This window comes from Thamnophis elegans, chromosome 16 (assembly GCF_009769535.1).
Source record: "Thamnophis elegans isolate rThaEle1 chromosome 16, rThaEle1.pri, whole genome shotgun sequence".
NCBI lineage: Eukaryota > Metazoa > Chordata > Lepidosauria > Squamata > Colubridae > Thamnophis > Thamnophis elegans.
This window is the reverse complement of record NC_045556.1, coordinates 1155562-1178011: the sequence shown is the minus strand read 5'-3', so window position 1 is coordinate 1178011 and position 22450 is coordinate 1155562. Positions and strand designations below refer to the sequence as shown.

General features: G+C 50.4%; 1 protein-coding gene across 1 annotated transcript; it reads right to left on the bottom strand.

The window, feature by feature from the left end:
- Nucleotides 1-359: 359 nt before the first annotated feature.
- Nucleotides 360-20892, bottom strand: ANXA2 (annexin A2). The gene is made up of 13 exons (XM_032233654.1): nucleotides 20810-20892; nucleotides 12758-12817; nucleotides 10285-10384; nucleotides 7490-7584; nucleotides 7096-7209; nucleotides 5478-5568; nucleotides 4965-5044; nucleotides 4590-4649; nucleotides 4162-4255; nucleotides 2864-2959; nucleotides 2046-2104; nucleotides 1319-1441; nucleotides 360-777 (listed from the first exon to the last, which is right to left on the bottom strand). Exons 2-13 carry the CDS (start codon nucleotides 12803-12805, stop codon nucleotides 718-720), a joined length of 1020 nt encoding a protein of 339 aa, XP_032089545.1. The 5' UTR covers nucleotides 12806-12817; nucleotides 20810-20892; the 3' UTR covers nucleotides 360-717.
- Between the last annotated feature and the right edge of the window lie 1558 nt (nucleotides 20893-22450).

The window sequence follows — 22450 nt, the reverse complement described above, 5'->3', positions numbered from 1 at the left end:
GGAACAAGCTTTCCCTTGGGGTCAAAGCACAGGGGCAAATCTGCTTACTGAAGACCCCCCCCCCGCTTGCTGGAAAAATGCCCCTTCCTCCCTTCTTCTCTCTCGGCACACACAGACTGGCAGGATTGTGTTTGTGAGCTGGTGTCAGAAACTGGGCGGCTGTTTTAAGACAGAATCAAGAAGAAGATGATTGCAGAGTCAAAATATGTGCCTAAAGATGCTACAATCGTAGAATCAGGGTTGGAAGGGACCTCAAAGGTCTTCTAGTCCAACCCCCTGCTCACGGCAGGAGTCCTTATCTCATCCCAGACAACCTGCGTTGCCAGAGCCAGACTGAAGAACTACACAAATACACAGAGTTTCCTTTAAAGTAAAAATCTCATATCTTTTTTTTTTCCTTTATTTGTCCTTTCAACCAGACCCCACCAGGGATGGAGCCTCGTGGTGGATCCTTCCCCCCCCCCTTAGGAATGTTAGCTGCTTCGGCCTTGTGACTCCCACGGGGCTAGCTACTGGGCAGGAGCTGAGCGGGAAGAAGAAGGCGACACGGAAAGCGAGCCAGGCTGGGTGTACAGAGCAGGCAGGAGCAGAGTTAGCTGGGGCTCCTAGTAGTTCTGCAAAGGGGGAGAAGGGAAAGCAGCAGAGGTGGAGGGGAGGGGGTGAAAAAAAGCACATTTCCAGCTTGAAGTGGTTGGTGGGCAGTTTCCTCCCAAGGCTTCAGTCTTCTCCGCCGCAGAGATTCAGGAGGGCCCGCTGGTAATCTCCCTTCGTGTCTTGCTGCAGAAAAACCCAAAACAGCAAATTAAACCTCTGAACGATGCAACCACAGCAGTCCAGGCAGCCCTCGGCTTACAAAAGTTCGCCTGAAGTTACAACAGCGCTGAAAAACGTGACTTAGGACCATTTCTCACACTTATGACGCTTGCAGCATCCCCATGGTCTCGTGACCAAACTTCAGATGCTTGGCAACTGGTTCGTATTGATGATGGTTCCCGGGTGGTGTAATTTTGCAACAAACGTGGCAAGGAAAGTCATAAATGGGGCAAAACTCACTTAACAAATATCTCACTTAGCCATGTAAATTTTGGGCTCATTGTAGTTGTAAGTTGAGGAGGACCTGTGCACAAAATTAGGCTCAATTCCGCACACACCCTCTTGATCGCCAGATCACAGCAATGAGATATATCAGGGATTCCCAACCCACATTTGGGGGGTGCAGGGCTTGGAATAAAAGGCCCCCTCCTCAATGGGAGGTGACTCTCTTGAAGGGACTTTAATTCCAGTGGCTGAGGCCCAATCCATCCTCTGGTCTACCCACCTGGATAAAATAATAGAGGGATTTTCCGTGTTTCCTCTTGAATTCACTCTTAATTTTCAACATGTCAACTTCAGCTCGAGAAACCATGACTCGGATTAAGACCTTGTCCCGGGTACCTTTGCCCTGAAAATTAAAATACCTGACGCTGAAACCGAACTTTAAAAGCATTTCCTTCTTCTAAAAGCATTTCTTACTTCTTCTGAAGTAAAATTTAGACTTCCTTGAGAGAAAGATGAGGAAAGCAACTTGGGGGAACATTTGCATAAGCAGAAGAATTCATGCCAAAGGGTTGAATGTCTTTCCCATTTCTGCATCCTGATGGGTGGGTGGGGGGACAGACCCCTGGGGGCTCTAGGAATTATTTGATGATAGAACAATTCAGTATCGGGGAAGAAATGTCCAATTCTAAGATCGGTATAGTTTCGAAGCAACGTCTTCTCTCCTGACCTGCTTTTAAGTGACGGATCAATCGATTAAACTCAGTTAAGTCAGCGTTCTACCTCAAAAGATTGACATTTATACTCTATAATCTCTTCAACTGTATCTCTAACATGCATCTCCACCATAATCTCACTCTGCAGGGATGTTGGTGGGGGGGTTAGGGTTAAAAAGATGGATGTAAGAATTGAGCTAAGCTTCGATTCCACCATCGGGGCTGCCATCTTGACTTTTTTGACCCTCCCTGCCCTCCTGCACTTGAGCCAGGCTGCTTCTCCAGGGGCCTTACCTTCATGGAGTCATAAAGCCGATCGGCAAAGTAGAGCTGTTTGTTCTGAATGCACTGGACTGTGGGAGGAATAAGGTCAAAAATGAAGGTGAGATTCGTGACAGACAAAAACAAGGAAACCATAAAAACCTTTTGTAAATGTACAACACTCGGAGACAATTTACACACAGGGTGAAGACCGGGCTAAAATCTCAAAACCCCACTTTCTAAACTGGAAGAAATTGAAATTAGGGTCACCTTAATTTGTGATTTCTCCTCCATGTAAAAGGAAATCAATTGGAATTTTGTGATGTCCATAACGAATTATGCAGGGGCCCAATCATTGCAATGTATTTAGAAAGCAAATAATCTTTCAACATTTGCATTCCATTGGACACTCATAACGGACAGGGATTTTGAACTATGTATTTGTATTTTGCTGAAATGCGGCTATCTGGTGTTAATTAGAAATGCAACTTCTTCTTCGAGAGATGGCGGGATGCAATAAATCCATCCAAGGATGTGCGCCTCAAGTTCAGCTGGCGATTATTTTATGCCCTGACCTTGTGCAGCCTAAAAGGTGTCACAGATCTGCATCTTGAAGACAATCAAGGTTGAAAGCCTTCTCCTCACCGAACCAATTTCTCAGAGCCAGGGAGTTCTCACATCCCTACTTCTGCTTTAAAGGGGGGGAAAAATCCAGGAACTGTCTTCACCCCAATTTCCCCTCCATCAGGCCAATGTTGGCTTCCAGCAAATGAGTCCTCTGCTTTGGAGACAACCCGCCCAAGATGCCCATGTCCATGTTAAGATTGTCCCCTCTTCCTCCGTTTCCTTACCGAGATTAACGAAGGCGATCTCCAGATCTCCTTTGACTTCCTTCTTGATGCTCTCCAGCATATCGTAAGGACTGTAGCTCTTGTACCTTTCGAAGACTACCAAGGCAAGGAAAAGGAAAGTCCAAACAATTGCTTGGATGAAGACAAAAACAAAGTGCTCTACATGGGGCAGCCCTTGAAGAGCATTCGGAGACTTCAGCTTGTCCAGAATGCAGCCGTGCGAGCGATCGTGGGTGCATCTCGGTTCACCCACGTAACACCTATCCTCCGCGAGCTGCACTGGCTGCCTATTGGTCTCCGGATACGCTTCAAGGCGCTAGTCATCACCTATAAAGCCCTTCATGGTATTGGACCTGGGTACTTGAGAGACCGCCTGCTGCCAATTACCTCCACTAGACCGATCAGATCCCACAGATTAGGCCTCCTCCGAATTCCATCCGCCGGCCAATGTCGACTGGCGACTACCTGGAGGAGGGCCTTCTCTGTGGCTGCTCCGACCCTCTGGAACGAGCTCCCCGTAGAGATTCGAACCCTCACCACCCTCCAGGCCTTCCGCAAAGCCCTTAAAACCTGGCTGTTCCGACAGGCCTGGGGCTAAAGAGCTGTTGCCCCCATCTCGAATGGTATGACTGTAGTGTGTTTTAAATTATGTATTGTTATGTGTCGTTTTTTAATTTTTTGTCTGTATCCCCCTTCCCTGGTTTGAGTTGTGAGCCGCCCTGAGTCCCCTTCGGGGGGAAAAGGGCAGCATATAAATATAATAAACAACAACAACAAAGTTCAAGAAGAAGATTGGGACCTAATGGTAGGTTAGATCAATCATGACACTTCCAGGTGCCAGGAAGAAGGTCCCCAAGTTGGATTTAATTCTTCTGTTCCTCCTTCAAGTTGGGAAATGATAGTAGGAAACAACTCCATGAGTAACAGAGAATTACTCTTTCATCTTGGCTCCGTAGTTTGCTTATCAAAGAAGCTGGTTGCCCTTAAGGAGCTTCTCAAGGGTCCACTCTCAATGGGCAAGAAAGCTCTGGAAAATGGCCACCCAGAGCGCAGACTTCCTTCCTAGTCTGATATATTGGCTGCCAGAGGAGTCTGCCGTGATTGTCCCTCTGGTCCTTTGGAGCTGAAGAAGCTTAGACCTTCTTCTAAAAGCTGACCCTCTAGGCCAGAGGTGTCCAACTTTGGCAATGTAAAGACCTGTGGACTTCAACTCCCAGAAGCCCCGTGGCGTTGGTCCTGGGCATTGACTTGCTTGGACTGCACCACCTCCCAGATGTCCGGAGAGGGTCCAATTTTACCTTTCTGGAGATGGGGGATGCTCCTCTCGGTCATAATATTGATCCACTTGGGAACGTCGGTGCCCTTACGCTTCACTCCGGCATCGTAGAGATCCTGGGGAGGACAGGGACATGTCTGGGGTCAGCTCCCGTCCACCACTGGAATGGTGCTCCTCAACCCAAGCACCCCAAAAGCTCAGGCGGAATTCTGCGGGTGGAATCTGCCAGCTTTCACCAAGGTGGCCGGAAAAACAAGGACAACTATAAAGGGAAACTTGGGTGGTCAGATAGACGCCATAGACGGAGAAGCAAAATTGGAGAGGCAGATCATTTTATGTCGCATTTGGGGAAAGAGGGATTGTTTTAATCGCTTGTGGGAGATGGGTGGCCCAAAATGCTAGAAATAAATACATTAATTTCAGTTTTGCGCCACAGAAGGAAGGACTTACCCGAGCATCTTGGTCGATGAGTTCAAAGTCCACTACAGAACAGTCTTCATTTCTCCTGCCCTTGAAACAAGAGGGCAGAAACACAAAATAAGTCCCTATTATCTATCACAGAGTCCTGGGTAGTAGGGAATGCCCACCGAGGGCATCTAGTCCAGCCCCAAACTTTGGCACCCCTGCAGGAATTCCCATCGCTGCAGCATCAGCCCTCACAGTCTGAGATCCAAATCAAATCAAATCGGGGGTCAGAACCATTTGGGGATCATAGCTGAGCCTGTCATCGTGAGCACAGCTGGCTGGGGAATTCTGGGAGTTGAAGTCCACAGGTCTCAAAGTGACCAAGGTTGAGAAACACCAATTTTCCAAGGAGGTTCCTACCTTGGCCAGCGCAACCATCAGTTTCCGGAAATCCCCAGAAGTGTCAGAGATGATGTCTTTTTCCAGTTCTGTTTTGTACACTAAAAACGAAGCAGAATGAAGGTTAAAGATGGGGAAACCACCTTTGGGTTTAATCTGACAAACACTGAATGTTGGTCACATCCGACTGCAGCCCTGAAGCTCCCTACAGAGGCAAGAATAACCATGGTTTGATGCTCTAAGAGGCATCTGCCAGGTTCCTGACTAAGCTTAGTCCTTGTTTAGCAGCTATAATTGGGAATCTTTTCCTTCAGTAAGAAGTAATTGTTGCTGTCCATCCTTAAGAAAACCCCTGGCTACTTAAAGGAGAGACTTGGAGTGTATGATGTGCTGTTTTAAATCTATCTTTTCTTTCCCTGTATTTTTATTTTGATTTATTTTGATTTATTTTTGTATTGTAATTGGGCGGCATATAAATCTTATTAAACTTTAAACTTTAACTCTCTCTTCCCACGAGCATCCTGGCCAACTTACTTTCCTTGTAAACTTTGTTGATGACAGCCAGTTCCTGGTTTGTCCGTGAGCAGATGATCTCAATGAGAGTGTCTTCATCGGTTCCCAGGCCCTGGAAGGCAAGAGAAAAACCCACATGATGCTCTACAGCCATCTCGGTTTAGGTGGATCGTGGTCTGACTCACATCCCTGGCAAAACCTTCGGGAAAGTCTTAGTCACCGCCAGGCAGCGGCCTTGCTTGAACTGAGCTCCAGTTCAACCCTCCCACCCTCCTGGGAATGACTGGGGAAACTCCAGCTCCAGACTTAGAAAGCGGCTGCCACCATTCCTGATGGTCGGAAGGACTTATGAGTCACACAAAGCTAGTTTTTGTGGTTAATGACTGCATCCTAACTTGATTTTCATTTTTTTTCCCTCCTAGTGTTTTACTTGCAATTGCAGTATCCACTTTTTTTGGCTCAACTGAGAGTAAATCCGTGGCTTACAACAGGAATCCTGCAAACCAGTGGTGAGATTCAATTTTTTGTTACTACCGGTTCTGTGGGCGTGGCTTGGTGGGCGTGGCAAGGGAAAGGATACTGCAAAATCCCCATTTCCTCCCGATCAGCAGGGACTCGGGAAGCAGAGAGGTGGCACAGTGGTTAGGGTGCAGGCCACTTCAACTGACTGCTAAGCTGCAGTTCGGCGGTTCAAATCTCACCGGCTCAAGGTTGACTCAGCCTTCCATCCTTCCGAGGTGGGTGAAATGAGGACCCAGACTGTGGGGGCAATATGCTGACTCTGTAAACCGCTTAGAGAGGGCTGAAAGCCCTATGAAGCGGTATATAAGTCTAACTGCTATTGCTAATAGATGGGGGCGGGGCCAGCCAGAGGTGGCATTTGCCGGTTCTCCGAACTACTCAAAATTTCCACTACCGGTTCTCCAGAACCTGTCAGAACCTGCTGGATTTCACCCCTGCTGCAAACCTAAGGAAACCTAACACGTTTTCATTCACAGGGCCAATGTAAGGTTAAATGCTTACTCGATTTTCCAATGCTTGTTGATCTCTTTTAATTCTGTTCCCCCCCCACCCTATTATTATTATTTTTACTGTGTTCTTAAACACTGAGAGAAAGCGAATTCCTCGCTCCTCCCTCCATGCTAGAAGGTGAAGCGATGGTCAATTCAGGCTGTAATGCAGCTGGTGGACACTAGAGGAAAGTGTTGGATAAAGAAAATGCCAGCATTTTACCTGGCATTATACCCTTGCTGTTTATTTGTTTGTTTAATTATATTTATTTCTTTTCTATTGCACCAGGTCCCAAGAGAGAGAGAGATTCTGGAGGCCGGAACTCCTTCAGTCCCATCCTGGGCATCCAAACCCTCGTTCCCAAACCTGCCAATGGGTGGTACTCCCATGCCCATAACTCCCAAACGTCCCCTGTCTCTGTGGCTGGGGTGGATGGGGCCTTCAGACCAAGCATCCTTGTGGGCAGGGCAGGGTGGATGGAATTTGGGAGAGGAGCAATGTGTCAATTTCGCCCTGGGAGCAGAAGACCACTTGATCTTGACCGGGGGGGGGGGGGCGATGTGATGGGTGAAGAGGTGGAAGGAAAGGGGGCTCACACACACACACACCCAACCAGGATGTCACTGACCTTCATGGCTCCCTTCAGCTCAGAGGCGTCATACTGTGCCGGCGTCTTCAAGAGGCCCAAGATGACCGTTTCCAGGTGGCCGGAGAGGGCAGCTTTCAAAGCAGCAGCCAGTTCCTACGGGTTAAGGGTCAACCACTTAGGACGCCTTCTGAATTAGCAGATCTCTGCTCCCCCCCACTCCATCCAAGCCGCTCGGTTCCCACAAGCCATCAATTGTGGTTTGCAAATTCGAGACTTCAGGTTGTCACTACAAACTACGCCAAGATCTAGACACGTAGCCCTAAGCCACGTTTAGCAGGGTTCAAATGAGCCACGGTTGGTTATGCGATGACTTGATGCCAAGTTCCCACCTTGCCCAAGGGAATTCTGGGAACTGGAGTCCCAGCCTTCGTACCTTCTTTGTTCTCCGCTGGTAAGCAAAAGCGATGTCCTGCCGTTGTTCGTTGCTGCGGTTTGTCAAAAGGTTGACGATGGTCACTTCATCCACCCCTGCAGAGGGAGAAAAGGACACACCTCAGTCCAAGGGAAACTTCGCCTCCATTCTCTCTCTGGCTCTCTGTCTCTCTCTCTCTGTCTCTATCTATCTATCTATCTATCTATCTATCTATCTATCTATCATCATCTATCTATCTCTCTATCTCTCTATCTGTCATCTATCTATCTATCTATCTCTATCTATCTATCTATCTATCTATCTATCTATCTCTATCTGTCATCTATCTATCTATCTATATCTATCTATCTATCTATCTATCTATATCTATCTATATCTATCTATCATCTCTCTCTCTCTATCTATCTATCTATCTGTCATCTATCTATCTATCTATCTATCTATCTATCTATCTATCTATCTATCATCATCTATCTATCTCTCTATCTCTCTATCTCTCTATCTGTCATCTATCTATCTATCTATCTCTATCTATCTATCTATCTATCTATCTATCTATCTATCTATCTATCTATCTCTATCTGTCATCTATCTATCTATCTATATCTATCTATCTATCTATATCTATATCTATCTATCTATCATCTCTCTCTCTCTATCTATCTATCTATCTGTCATCTATCTATATCTATCTATATCTATCTATCTATCTATCTATCTATCTATCTATCTATCTATCTATATCTATATCTATATCTATCTATCTATCTATCTATCTATCTATCTATCTATCTATCTATATCTATATCTATATCTATATCTATATCTATATCTATATCTATATCTATCTATCTATCTATCTATCTATCTATCTATCTATCTATCTATCATCTCTCTCTCTCTCTCTCTCTCTGTCATCTCTCTATCTCTCTATCTCTCTATCTGTCATCTATCTATCTATCTATCTCTATCTATCTATCTATCTATCTATCTATCTATCTCTATCTATCTATCTATCTATCTATCTATCTCTATCTATCTATCTATCTATCTATCTATCTATCTATCTATCTATCTGTCATCTATCTATCTATCTATCTCTATCTATCTATCTATCTATCTATCTCTATCTGTCATCTATCTATCTATCTATATCTATCTATCTATATCTATCTATATCTATCTATCTATCATCTCTCTCTATCTATCTATCTATCTGTCATCTATCTATCTATATCTATCTATATCTATCTATCTATATCTATCTATCTATCTATATCTATATCTATATCTATATCTATATCTATATCTATATCTATATCATCTATATCTATATCTATATCTATATCTATCTATCTATCATCTCTCTCTATCTATCTATCTATCTATCTGTCATCTATCTATCTATATCTATCTATATCTATCTATCTATCTATCTATCTATCTATCTATCATCTATCTATCTATCTGTCATCTATCTATCTATCTATCTATCTATCTATCTATCTATCTATCTATCTATCTATCATCTCTATCTCTATCTCTATCTCTATCTCTTAGTCTTTCTATACCTGTCAGGCCTGCAGCCATCTTTTCTTTTGGATCTCTGGACTGCCACACTTTCTATTCTTCTACTGTGCCTTTTCTATTGTGGAAAAATGGGAGGAGGGGATTGTATGGAGTTAGATGCTATGTAGCCATAACAACATTCTTCTTAGAAAGCCAGGGTCATCCTTTGTCTTTGCACCTCTGCACCTGACTGGAATTGGATGGCAGTGGGAGATTGGACCATGGGATGGACTGGTGGGTTTTGGGGAAAGATCTTGAACTTTCAACTGGGTGGGGAAAACCGGGAAGCTTTCAGATTCGGGTTTCCCCAGATGTGCCAACGTGGCTCTCTTAATACATTGGAACTGTGAGGAATCCTTTGCCTTGGACTCTGATTTAATTTTGGGTGCTATTTGGAACCCTGACAACAGCATTGTTTTTCAACCTTGGCCACCCTGAAGTGGGTGGACGTCAGTTCCCAGAATTCAGCTTTTAGATGGGTGGACTTCAACTCCCAGAATTCCACTGCCAACTGGAAGCGGGGACTTCAGTTCCCATGGCTGGCTGGGGAATTCTGGGAGTTGGGGTTGCATTCCAGGGTTGGAAAAAATGCAGCCTTTGTGGGCTGCTGACTCACAGCTGCCGAGAGCTTCTGGCAGGGCAGGGAGGACCGAAGTGGCCTCTTCCTCCCTCACCAGGGCCAGCCGTGCAAAGAGAGAGAGAGAGAGCGCTGGATCAGGGCCAGCCAAGGCTCCTCCGCTCCGCCTCGTCTCCACACATCTGCTTCCCAAGCCCCCACCTCCCATCAGGGGGTCTAGAAACCTGTCCAAACTCCACCTGCCTCATTGGCTTCTCTTTCCTTTCCTTCTCCCCCCCCTTCCCTTGCGTGCCCCACCCTTTCAGGCGATCAGAGGGTGGGGCAGGGGGCTGCGTGGCCTCCTGGAAGCCACCTCTGGAAGCCTGCAGGGCCCTCCCAGCCAAACTGCCCATCCCACAATTCTGCAACCAGATTCAGCTATTGCCCCCCCCCCAAAAAAACCCTACATCTGCTTCCAATTGTTTCTAAGGGCTGCTCAAGAGCTGCAGAGCCCCTCTCTGGCCAGCCCCCACCCCAGGAACAGAAGGGACCTGAAGTGTTTCCTCCCCCCCCCCCCCCCCACACACACACCCTCTAATCTTGTCTCCGTGCCCAGCCAGAAGGAGGTTGACTTTGGAGCCAACTTCACAGCACCCTAGTTGGCACCCACCTTTGGTCTTGATGGCGGTTTCCAGGGTCAGAGCATCGCGGTCAGCATCGAAGTTCCCGTAGGCTTTGACGGTGGCATAGGCGCTGGGGGGCAGGGAGTGCTGGGGGGTGGGGTTGGAGAAAAAAGGCAACCTTCAATGAGAAGACCTGCTGAGCCAACTCATTGCTCATGGGGGGGAGAAAGACAAGGGCCATTCATACTTTGTAGGCCCCTCTGGGGTGCTGCTGCCCCCCCCCTGAAGGGCTGGCATCAACCCCTCTGCAGGTCCCCAGCTTGGGTGAGGCTGGGGCTCTGCCAGCTTTGGCCCCATGGAAGTGGGGCTCCTTCCCTTATGGCAGTGTTTCTCAACCTTGGCGACTTTAAGTCCCGTGGACTTTAACTCCCAGAATTCCCCCAGCCAGCTCTGCTGGCTGGGGGATTCTGGGAGTTGAAGTCCACGGGACTTAAAGTCGCCAAGGTTGAGAAACACTGCCTTATGGGCTCAAAGGCCTTCCTTCAATCAGGCATTTGCAAACGCCAGGCTGCCACAGATGGCTGGGACAAAAGCAGGATGGTGGGGGGGGGGGACAAAACAGGGGGGGTCAAGGCCCCCCCACATGAGGTCCCTCACTGCAAGGGGCTTCACTGAGGATCAGAAAGAAAGATGGGTGTCTCTAACCCCCCCAAATCAACAGAGGGAAGATGTGGGTTGAAGCTAATCAAGTAATCACATTTTGTCCTGCAACCATCTTGCAGGAAAGACATTCAGAGTTCTCCCCTCCCCCCCATTAATGAGTCCCCTAATTCAGGGGGGCTGCAGGTCTCCCCCCCCCGCAGTCGGTCTCTCGCCCACGCACTCTCCCCCCCCCCCTCTCTCTCTCAACCTTAATTCTTCAGGCTCTGTATTCAAATTCTTGGCAATCTACTCATTAACAAACCTCTGGGCTAATGGTCTTCTGCAATTAAAGAGAGTTCAGCCCAGCTCATGTTTGCACCCCACACGGTGGGCTGAATTTCAGCCCCCCCTCTTAAGCCCAGCTGCAAGGACTGCCCTGGCTAGTGCTGATGGGCTCTGTAGTCCCACATCCCTGATTGGGGAAGAGGACTGACTGTTCATGCAGCCAGCCCATCTCGCTTCCCCAAATGCTCAAAAGCAGAAGTGGCTTCGCTCATAAATATTTCAGGCTGCCAAAGACCACTTCCGGGGAGTGGGGAGAGGGGGGGAAGATCTCCAATGGGCTCCTCTTGCAAGGCTGCATAGCAGGTTCCGCCAGGGGGGCTGCGTAGAAGAGAAGCTTTTGCTTTTCTTGGGAAATCCAGCCTGCGAGAGGGGGGGGGGGGCGGAAAGGCGTGTTCCCAAGCGAACCCACCCTGCCACCTTCCCCTCTCCCCAGGCAGGAGCTGGCATGAGGCCAGGCCGGGCTTGGCACCGCCGGCAATTTCCCAGAAGAAGCCGCTGATTCATGAAGCCAAAACCAACAAGGAGTGGAAAAGTTAAAGGCTGCCTCCTCTCCGAACAAAGGAGATTCTTTGGCCCTGGAAGTGGGAAGAGCTTGGAAGGGGGGGGGGGACTGAGGGGCCCCAAGAGCCAAGGTGGCGCAGTGGTTAAATGCAGCACTGCAGGCTACTGCTAGATCAGCAGGTCAGCGGTTCAAATCTCACCGGCTCAGGGTTGACTCAGCCTTCCATCCTTCCGAGGTGGGTAAAATGAGGACCCAGATTGTTGGGGGCAATATGCTGACTCTCTGTAAACCGCTTAGAGAGGCCTGAAAGGCCTATGAAGCGGTATATAAGTCTACTGCTATTGCTATTGCAGGAGAGCCTCTTGGCAGAGAACCTGCTGAGCCTGTTGGTCAGAGAAGCCCATTCTGGGCTGGAGGACACGTGGACGGACGGACGGAGGGACACGCCCAGGGCAGCCTTGCAGCCACTCGATGGAGGAATGCTGTTAATTGCCCTCAGTGGCCCTTTAAAGGAGAATATTTGCAGGCGGGGGCTGAACTGGGTCCTTCTTGAGACTCTCTGAGCTGGGTTCTTAACATCATCAGTGCTACAAGGGAGTGGGGTGCTGACTTTTTGAGCCTGCCCTATCTACATTTCCGGGGGGAATAGCAATAGCAATAGCAGTTAGACTTATATAGCGCTTCATAGGGCTTTCAGCCCTCTCTAAGCGGTTTACAGAGTCAGCATATCGCCCCCACAGTCTGGGTCCTCATTTCACCCACCTCGGAAGGATGGAAGGCTGAGTCAACCTTGAGCCGGTGAGATTTGAACCGCCGAACTGCAGATAACAGTCAGCTGAAGTAGCCTGCAGTGCTGCACTCTAACCACTGCGCCACCTCGGAATCCCCTTAGGGGGGCAAACCCACTTAGGGTTAGGGTCAGGCCCCATTGAATTCGGAGAGCAAAATGGACATCGCCAACGGATTCATCGCACGTGGGAGTGCTTAGGAAGGGGCTCGTGTTTCGAACCCACCCCGTCCGCAATACTTACATCTCCCTCCAGGGTGAGCTTGCTGAGGATTTCGTGGACAGTCGACATCTTGACAAGAAGCTGGAAGGAAGAACAGAAAAAAGAAAGTGTCATAAAAATCCATCTCAATCTTCTGGAGATATTGAGACTTTAAGGGCCGCTGATTCTGTAGCCCAACCCCTCCGCCTTGACCGCATGGCCTGGTCAATGAATGGCCATCCTTGTTCACCAGCGTTTCACTTCTGGATTCCCCCCGAAGCTTCCAAACAAACGCTTCCTTTGTTTCCAGCTGGCCCAACGGAGCCAATCCTGGATCCTAACAGGTACAGCCAGGAAAATCAGAAACTTTCAGACTTGGAGGGTTTGTTCTCCCTGGCCAAACCGTAACCTAAAACTTCAAGTTGCAGGTTTTAAAAAGCACCTGAAACTGACTAGCCCCAGTTTTGGCTTTCAATTACATATTTCAGATACATAGTTAGGGAGAATCTTACTGCAATTCGTTGAAGAAGAGGAGGAGGAAGAAGAAGGAGAAGGAGAAGAAGCAGTGACGGAAGAAGAGGAAGAAGGAGAGGGAGAGGAAGGAGGAGAGGGAGAAGGAGAGGGAGGGAGAGGGAGAGGAAAAGGAGGAGGAGGGGAAGAAGAAGGAGAAGAAGAAGCAGAGGAAGAACAGGAAGAAGGAGAGGGAGGGAGAGGAAAAGGAGGAGGGGAAAAGAAGGAGGAGAAGAAGGAGGACAAGGAGGAGGAGGAGAAGAAGAAGAAGGAGAAAAAGGAGAAGGAGAAGAAGGAGAAGAAGGAGAAGAAGAAGAAGAAGAAGAAGAAGAAGAAGAAGAAGAAGAAGAAGAAGAAGAAGAAGAAGAAGAAGAAGAAGAAGAAGAAGAAGAAGAAACAATAGAGAGGAAGAGTTTCTTATCTTAGGGGTGAGCAGGCCGAAATATCATATATCAAATGAAGCTCAAACTACTTTGCAATTGAGGAAACATGGAATTTCCTACCAGGAGATATTCTCTTATTCTTCAGAATATTCTTTCTGCCGTTGAAGACTTGGGGCAAGAGGTTTAAGTCCAATAATAGTTTAATAGGTTTAAGTCCAATAATACAACTAAGCATAGAAAAAACGGGCACAATTTAATTAAGGAAGTGAGCTTTTAAAAGAGGCTGGGCCCCTTGCAAGCTGCCCAAGAACTCCGCTGAACAACTTCGGAAAGACTGAGGAAGTCGAAGCCGGCAGCCAGCTGCACCATTAATAAGCCAGCTATTAAGGGTGAGGCCAGGATGGGAAGCCACGGTTTGCCAAGAATGTTCCAGGCCCCCACCAACCTCATTTGTTCCTCTAGTTCTGAAGGCTTCGAGGGGGGAAGAAAAAGAAAAGTGAAAGAAAAGAAGGAGGGAGAGAAGGAAGGAAAGCATTCAGCACATGCTCTAGAAAAGATGGGGAACAATCTTGAAAGTCAAAAGAAGAAAAGGGGGGGGGGAGAGAAATGTTGCAGGGCAGAGCGGAGGGCCTCCATCCAGCAAAGCTGAGGAAGGTTTTCCATCCTGCAGGGCCCAGATTCCACTCCCACCGTGGAGCAGGAGGGGGGCTGCCTGCCCCTCCCACCCCTGGCCAGGCTTCAGAGAAGTTGTTCCTCTCTGTCCCCAACTCCTATCAGTCTTTGCAAGCGTCCTGTTTCTTCCGGGCTGGGCGGAGGGACCTTGGTGGTCCTTGGAGGCTGGGATCCCGCCATACCATTCCTCTCCCTCTTCCAAGAAGGGGGCAATGCCAAATTCCTTAGCTCGGAGAAGGCTTCCAGGGCTGCCCCCCAAATGCAGCCAAAAAAAACAGACTATTGTTTGCAAACTTTCCTTTTCAAATCCACTCTCTGGGCAAAGCAAGCAGCCAACTTGCAAAATCCAGAAGGGGTTTGAGAGATGGGCAATTGGGGACCCCGCATCGGGGGTCTCCAAAGCTGGCTGGGGAATTCTGGGAATTGGAGTCCTTAAAGTTGGCCAAAGTTGAAAAATGTCATTTTAACCCAACAAGAAGAGCTTTCCTTCTTGCTATTTCTCTGCTGGCAATCCTATGCCCAGGTATACTGCCTGCTGCTTTGGAGGCTCCACAGCACCCACCAGGGTATCTCTTATCTCCTTCCTGGACCCCCCCCCTCCTCTCTTCTCGAAATGGTCTAAACTCCGAAGTCCCGGGGCTGCTCGTTCATCCCCATCCAACGCCCGCGACTCGGTTTTATCCTCCACCGGAGCCCCGGAGCGCTCTTGGTCTTCATTTCCAGGGTCAACACCTGGGAGAAGCAGGAGCAGCAACGGGGCTCCAGCCTGGAGGAGGGGAGAGGACGGAATGCCAGGAACGCCTGGCGGAAACACACCCACCCACGCGGGCACACACACCCACGCGCGCGCGCGCGCAACCCGTGCCAAGCGCAGCCCTCCTGCCAACCCGCCGCTGGAAGCCCGGGCGGATCCCGCTGAGCCTCCCCCGGGCCCAGGAGGGCCAATCAGTGCGAGGACGGGGTGTGTGTGTGTGTGTGTGTGTAGATGCCTCATCCAAAGGGAATCCTGCGAGGGTCACTCCGCCCGGGGAGCGATCTTTGGTCGGGGAGAAAGAAAGATCGCCAGGGTTGAGCTACGTGGCAGGGCGCCCTTACAGGTGAGGACTGCTGAGCCACGGTGCGGCTGCTACTATGCCGCTGCAGAATCTGGGCGTTTCCAGCCAGGGGGAGAGGATTCTAGTCCTCATGGAGGAGCGTTCGAGCCCCGCCGGGGCGTTGGTTCAGCAGCTTAAAGGGGCATTCCCTTCCCTAAGCGTCCTTCTCAGATCCAACTTGGTTCCCATTAAATGTTTCAGCTCCACACGGTGGGGGTGGGGGTGGGTGGGTTGAATTTACAGAGAACAACTTCTTGCCTGAGGCTTAAAAACAAAAACAAAAAAAGGCATATTTTAAACCCAGGTGTCTAGTCCGGAGGTTCTCCGTCCTCCAGGACCTGGTTGCCCCAAAGGTGCTTTTTTCAAAAGGCAACTGGACTTCCTGGTTTTTCTTTGAAGTCCTTTCGCTTCTCATCCGAGGAGCTTCTTCAGAACCGAAGCTTCTCTAGAACCGGAGCTTCTGGAATGAAAAGCGAAAGGACTTCAAGGGAAAAAAACAGAAAGTCCAGTTGCCTTTTGAAAAAGCACCTTTGGGACTTTAAACTTAGCTCCCTTTGGTTCTATGGGGATTCTCCGTCCCCCAAAGGTGCTTTCCCCACCCTCCCACTCCCCTCCCCGAGAGGCCACTGGACTTTCTGGTTTTTCTTTAAAGACAATTTCGCTTCTGGCTCCAAGAAGCTTCAGAGAGCTGAAGAAGCTCCTGGGATGAGAAGCGAATCGTCTTCAAGGAAAAAAAAACAAACAGAAATGCCAAGTTTTCTTTTGTTTGTAGCAAGTCCTAACTAACTAACTGCGGTGGCGCAGAAATTAAAGGGTTGGGAAGGGAGGCGCAGAGGCTTGTTCTGCTTCTATCTGGCTCTGTGCTGGCATGAGAAAACAGCAAAGGGGATCAAATCCCAGCTACTCCTGAGAGTGGGAATGAAAGGCTGAGTTGTGTGCTCAGCACAATCGGGCACAAGATGCTTACGCAGCAGACCAATTTTTGGGCCTCTTCCAACCCCAAAGTGAATTATCTTGTGTTAGGTTTTCCCCCAAGGACTGATGCAAAACTTCAAGGCAAAGTGTTGGCCGTATCAGTGCAGTCTTCTCCAACTTGATTTCCTCCCCCCCCCACACACACACTTTCATACCCATAATCCTCAGCCAGCAGGGGCAAAGACAGTGCAAAGGAGTTGGTGCTTCTTGGGCAGAATAGAATTTGATAGGACCACATCTGGAAGTCACCAAGGCAGAAAGCAGATGCTTCGATCCAGAGATCTTCCCTCTTACTTTCCCAATAAAATGCAAGCTTTCTGGTGTGAAAGGTAGGCCTGCAACAGCCCTGCGAGGTAGGCCAGGATGTTGGTGCCCAGCAGGAATTAAGAAAATTCGAAATATGTTTGAGTAGAGATTTGAATCTGGAGTACCAAGCTTTAATGGTCCCTAGTATTTCTCAAGATTGGCAAATGAAGGATGGGTGGACTTCAACTCCCAGAATGCAACCTGAAGATGGGTGGACTTCAACTCCCAGAATGCAACCTGAAGATGGGTAGACTTCAACTCCCAGAATGCAACCTGAAGATGGGTAGACTTCAACTCCCAGAATTCCCCAGCCAGCCAAGCTGGCTGGGGAATTCTGGGAATTGAAATCCGACCCTCTTATAAGTTAAGAAACACGACCATAATCCCACAGTAATTGCTGTTCAGTGCACCAAAAACCCTTTGCAACTATTTTTTTTTAAAAAAATCCTTTTAATCCATCCTTCCAGCAAATTACCCTTCTCTTAAGAAAAGCCGAACGGCTGTTTCACAGCCCGAAGCTCATCCGTGCTGGGCCAAGATCTAAACTGGCTTTGCCCAGACAGACAGACTCCTGGCTGGGACCGCTGCCATCGCCCCTGGCCGCTCCCTGAGGTGCAGCAGTTGCCTGGCAGGTGGGAAAAAGGGGAGGGGGCTCTCCTCTTGCCAAGGAGGGGCTGCAAACCCCTGGAGATGGATTCCTGGCTTGGAAGGAAACCTGGGTGTGGTTGGGCAGGAATGCAGGCAGGGAAGAGGCGGCTCTGGAAAACCCAGGGAGGAAGAGGCCATCATCCACAGCTGCAGATGTTTCCTTCACTAGGAAGGTGGGGGGGGGATGAAGCTAAGAAAATCTACTATTCAAGGCTGCGTTGCCCTCCTCACCCCCAAAAAATCAGGCAATGTATTCAAAACCAAACACTGTACAGCACCGCTGTAAATTCAGAATGCAGAATAAAGAGTTGTTTAAGGGATCTCGGAGGTCTTCTAGCCCAGCCCCTTGTTAAGGCAAGGGACTCTATGCTTGGGGTCTCCAAATTTGCCCACTTAAAGACTCGTGGACTTCAGTTCCCAGAATTCCCATGGCTGGCTGAGGAATCCCGGGAGTTGAAATCCACAAGTCTTAAAGGTGGCATGTTCGGCCCATATTATTCTGGACAAATGGCTGTCCAGCCCCTTCTTGGCCACCTCCAGTAATGGTGGTGCTGAACCAGGGTCCATCCCACAACAGGCCTTCCCTGAACGCTGAACTCCCCCCTTTTTTTTTAATTAAAAGTTTTTTTTTTAATTAAACACACATTAAAGTATTGGACAGAGTGTAATCGCCTCGGCAATGTCTCTGCCATACATACTAGACTATAAAGTTAAATATTATAACCCCCCATGATTATTTACAATTGGTCCATTTGGTATTTAGAAATATAAGGATATTGTTATTTCCCTCCATGTTGCTTTGTTCTTATCTTATACATTTTCACTGTTATAGTTTCATACGTAATTCTAATCTCCATTCTATAAATCTTAGTCATTGCTTATTTTGAGTCTTTCCTTTTCTGTCCCAACCGTCGGTAAAATTTATCCCAGATCTTATAATATTCTGAATTCGTCTTTGCGCTGAGCTCTCTTCTTCTAAGCCTGCAGCTTCCTTGCAAAATAGGGTCTGTTTCCCCTTCGTCCCCCCACCCCCCCGGAGAATCGTTTGGCTCCAGCTTCCCTGGGCCCTGAGCCCCCCAAATCTTTTAGGGTGGGTGGAGGTTTGAACCCAGGTCTCCATCCCTGTCACCTGAGGCTAGGCCACCTCTTGGCTTCCCTGCCTGGTGGGATTTCTTCTCCCTCCCCTCCCTCTCCCCAGCTCCTCTCCTTCTTCTCCTCTCTCCTTACTACCCCTCCTTTACTTCCTCCCCTTTACCCTTCCTTCTTTTCTCTCCTCTTTCTCCCTCCTTCTGTTGTTGCCCTTGTTTATTTTCTTCACTCTGGATGGGTTTTCGGGGTGAAATTCCAACGATCCCGGCTTCATATTTAAATTTCCTCTTCCACGTCTTATTTCTCTATAATAAGCTGGTGGAATTTCTTCTTCTCCCCCAGTCTGAGGCCCTCGGAGAGGGGGGGGGGGGCTGCCAACCCCTTTGCAAAGAAGCCGGAGACGGTCCTGGCTGCAGCCCATTTGGGCCTCTTTTAATACCAAACACATTCATGCTTAATAGCAAACAGATTTATTGCAGTCGGAGGGCTGGGCCCACTTTTGATGGGAAGCTCAGCCAGCCACTGCAGCAACACGAAGGATACTTAGAAGAACCTCTGGTTCCCTTTCACGCCCGTCCTTATCTGAGACAACGGAGGAGCCATTGGGAAGTCTCCAAAAGCCACAGATACAGGCCAGATCCCCAGATTCCTAGGCTGAGGTGCAAAGAGTCACATCTCTGCTCCCAGAACTCTTTTGAGGCCACAGCTCTTGACACCCAATTTCCAAACCAGGCTGCAAAGGTGATAGTCCACAATATTGCGGGGTGGGGGTGGGGTGGAGTTGGGTAGCTTTTTGTATATCCCTGTGAGGTTTTTAATGCTCACCAACTGCATGAAGAGGAGAGATACGGCTCCTCCACCCTCCACAAGCTCCTTCGGAGTAAATTAAGCCCAGAGTTTGGCTTAACTGTTTTGCAGCAAAAGTGAACCAGAAGCTGGTCTGATTTCTGCCTCTCCGTTCAAAGAACAAGGAGAGCTTTTTATTGTGCAACAAACTCCATTTTCTCCCCTAAAAACATACCGCAGGACAATAAACTATACTGACATTCAAGGGACCGCAGAGAGTCCTGGCAAGAGGTGGGAGGATGCGGCTGAAGCAGGGTCACAGATGCGGGGAGGGTCTTACTCCCACCCGCCCTCACCCCGCAGAATCCCCCCTTCTCCCCCTCCCTCCCCCTCCTCCCCCAGACGTTTGGCAAACCCGCGCCAAGCACAGGGCGTGGCGCCCGCTTTGCTCAACAGCTCGTACCGCATTGCTTGCTGTAACATGCCAGCCGGGGAGGGGCGGGCGGGGGGGGGGGGAGAATCACACTGGGTGACATCACAGAGACGGCGCCCAGCGCCCCCCCCTCCCCGAGCCACACCCGAGGGAGGGTCGGTGCAAGGGGAGGCATCACCGCTGCAGCTGGCAGAGAGGAAAAGCACCAGGGGTGGGGCGAGGTGGGAGGGGGGGGCATCAGCGGGCCTTATTAAGGGGCTCCATTGCAACAGCTCTGCAGCCCCCCCCTGCCCCCCTCGGGAGAGTTTGAGAAAAGCTTTTGCGTCCTCCCGAGTCCAATCCCCCCCCCGACACACACACAGATTTCCTTTACGGCCCTCGGACCTGGGTTGGCAAGCGGGCATCAGAAGCTCCGGGCGGAAAACGGGCGAGGCGGACGTGCCTGACCCTCCTCCACACACCCCAAAGAGGAGGGTATGGGGGGCTCCGGGGCAGAAAAAAGGAGGCGGGGCTTCAAGCAGCCTGCTTCTTCCACAGGTTTGGGGAGGGGGCTTTCTTCATGCCCGTTTTGAGGCATTCAGCCCCATGCGAGCCCCCGACTTACACAGGACCGCGCCCTCGCTTGCCAGCTGAAGCGACGGTGTGACCCCTGAAGGTGGCCCGATGGAGCCCAGGAGAAAAAGGGGACGGGGCGCCTCCCCCTTGCAGGAAGGGTCCCAGGAGGGGAATTCGCGGCACCTACCCGGGGGGGGAGAGGGACGGGGGTGTTGCAAAAGGCCAACGCCGCCTGGCGCTCTCTCCGACGGGGAAAAGCAGCCCCGGTTTTCTACCCGCCCACAGAAGAGAGTTCCGAAGCCAAGAGCAGCCGGGGGTCCCTCGGACATCCTGCCCCGCCCCCCAAGGGCTCCCCGCCATCCTTGCAAGAGCCCGGAGACCCCGAGGGGGCTCGGCCACAAGCCCTCCCTCCGCCCCCTCGCAGGACCCAGCTGGGGACCCCCACCCGAGGCCGGGCGCCGGAGGGCCCCGACGGGCATCAGCTATGCCCGACGGCGGCTGGGGCAAGGACGGGGGCGCAGCGGGACCCTCCGGGGAGACTCCGGGCAGGGGAGGGAGGGCGCTGCGGGGCGCCGGCCATCCCCGCTGCAGAGCCTCGAGGAGGGCAGCGGCGGCCGTTGCCGGCGAGGAGGACGGGACTTACCGGGCGGGGCTGCAGACTCCGAGCGCCGGCCGGCCTAGTAAGAGCGGGCGGCGCCCGGACGGCTCTTTTGTAGCCGGGCTGCCTCCCAGTCCCCGCCCGCCTTGACGGAGGCCAAGCCCGGCCCGGCCGCATCCTCTGACTCAGCCCCGCCGGGACGGGAGGGGCCCTGGCGCAGCTGGCACCGACCCCGCGGGGGGAGGGGGAGGCTGCAGGCGCTTGGCCCGGATCGACGGCGGGGCGGGAGGAGCGGCCGGCCCCCTCCCGGCCTCCAGAGAGGCAGCGATGGGACCTCCGGGGCAACAGCAACTTCTGGGGGGCAGTTCTCTCCCCCTCCCCCCAGTTGCATTAGACCCGAGAGCAGTGCTGCCCCGTCCCTTTGCTCAGGCAACGCAACCCCCCCCCCCCCACATACACTGGTTCTGCAAGAGACGTCTGGGCCAGTTGCCCCCAAAAGTGCCCTGGGGGGGGGGATAGGTGCCAAGGGCCTCCTTTGCAGGCTTGAGGGACCATCTTCCCTGTAGAGGGTCAGACCTCCATCAAGGGATACAGACAGGGGTGAAATCCAGCAGGTATTGACGGGAGAACTCCAGTAGTGGAAAATTTGAGTAGTTCAGAGAACCGGCAAATCTTTGCAACTTTAGTAAGATTTGTATGCCGCCCACTCCCTAGGGACTCTGCTGGCCCCAGAGTGGGGAGGGAATGGGGATTTTGCAGTATCCTTCCCCTGCCACGCCCACCAAGCCGCGCCCACAGAACCGGTAGTAAAAAAATGTGAATTTTGCCACTGGATAAAGACACCCCCCCCCTCTGGAGACTCCAGCCAGCTTCTTCTGGAGCAAGCCAACTCAATGAATGGGAGAAGCTTCCAACTCAAGGAGAATACAAGGAGAATCTGAGCACTTCCTCCTTTCCTTCTCCCACCAATTCCACCAGCAGACCTTGGTCCCCAGTGAGGTCAGAATCAGAGCTGGTTTCTGCCACTGAGGCTTGCCTGAAGGTCCCTGAGGGAGACTTCATCCCAACCCAACTGGGCCTGAGTTTTCCTTCCAGGTGAGATGACTTGAGGGATGCAGCAGGGAACTTTCCTTAGCTGAAATGGAAATGGATCATCCTCTGGGCATCCCCGCCCCCCTCCCAGCTCCAACCAGGCTTCACTTTTGAATCCACACGGAGTTGGCACCCAACCAAGTGGAGTCATGGCCCCCTGGTATGGACTGGATGAAGCTGCCCATGTCTTGCAGAACCAGAAGGGCTTCGCAGGCTAAGTGGATTGGGGCTGGGGGCTTCTGGAGAAACTTGTTTTTCATGACCCTCCTTTGCCCAGGGATGAGATCATGGCCACATTGGGAGGGGGGGGGAATCAAGATCGCATTGGGCCTTTCTCAGTGGTCTCTTGCAGCCTTCCAACTGCCTGCCTGCCCATTTCACTGACCATCTCAAGAGTTACAAAGCAGAACAAGCTGGATTGAAATCACCCAAGTCCCTCCAATTTTCTAAAGGCGGTTCAACCACTCAAACATTGTCCAAGAGGCCTTTTGCAACCCAAAAGGGGAGGGAATATAAAGTGACGTAAAAGTTCACACAGCTTATTGTTTCTTTTCCTGGTTTTATTGCTTTTTTTTTGTATTTTATATTTATATT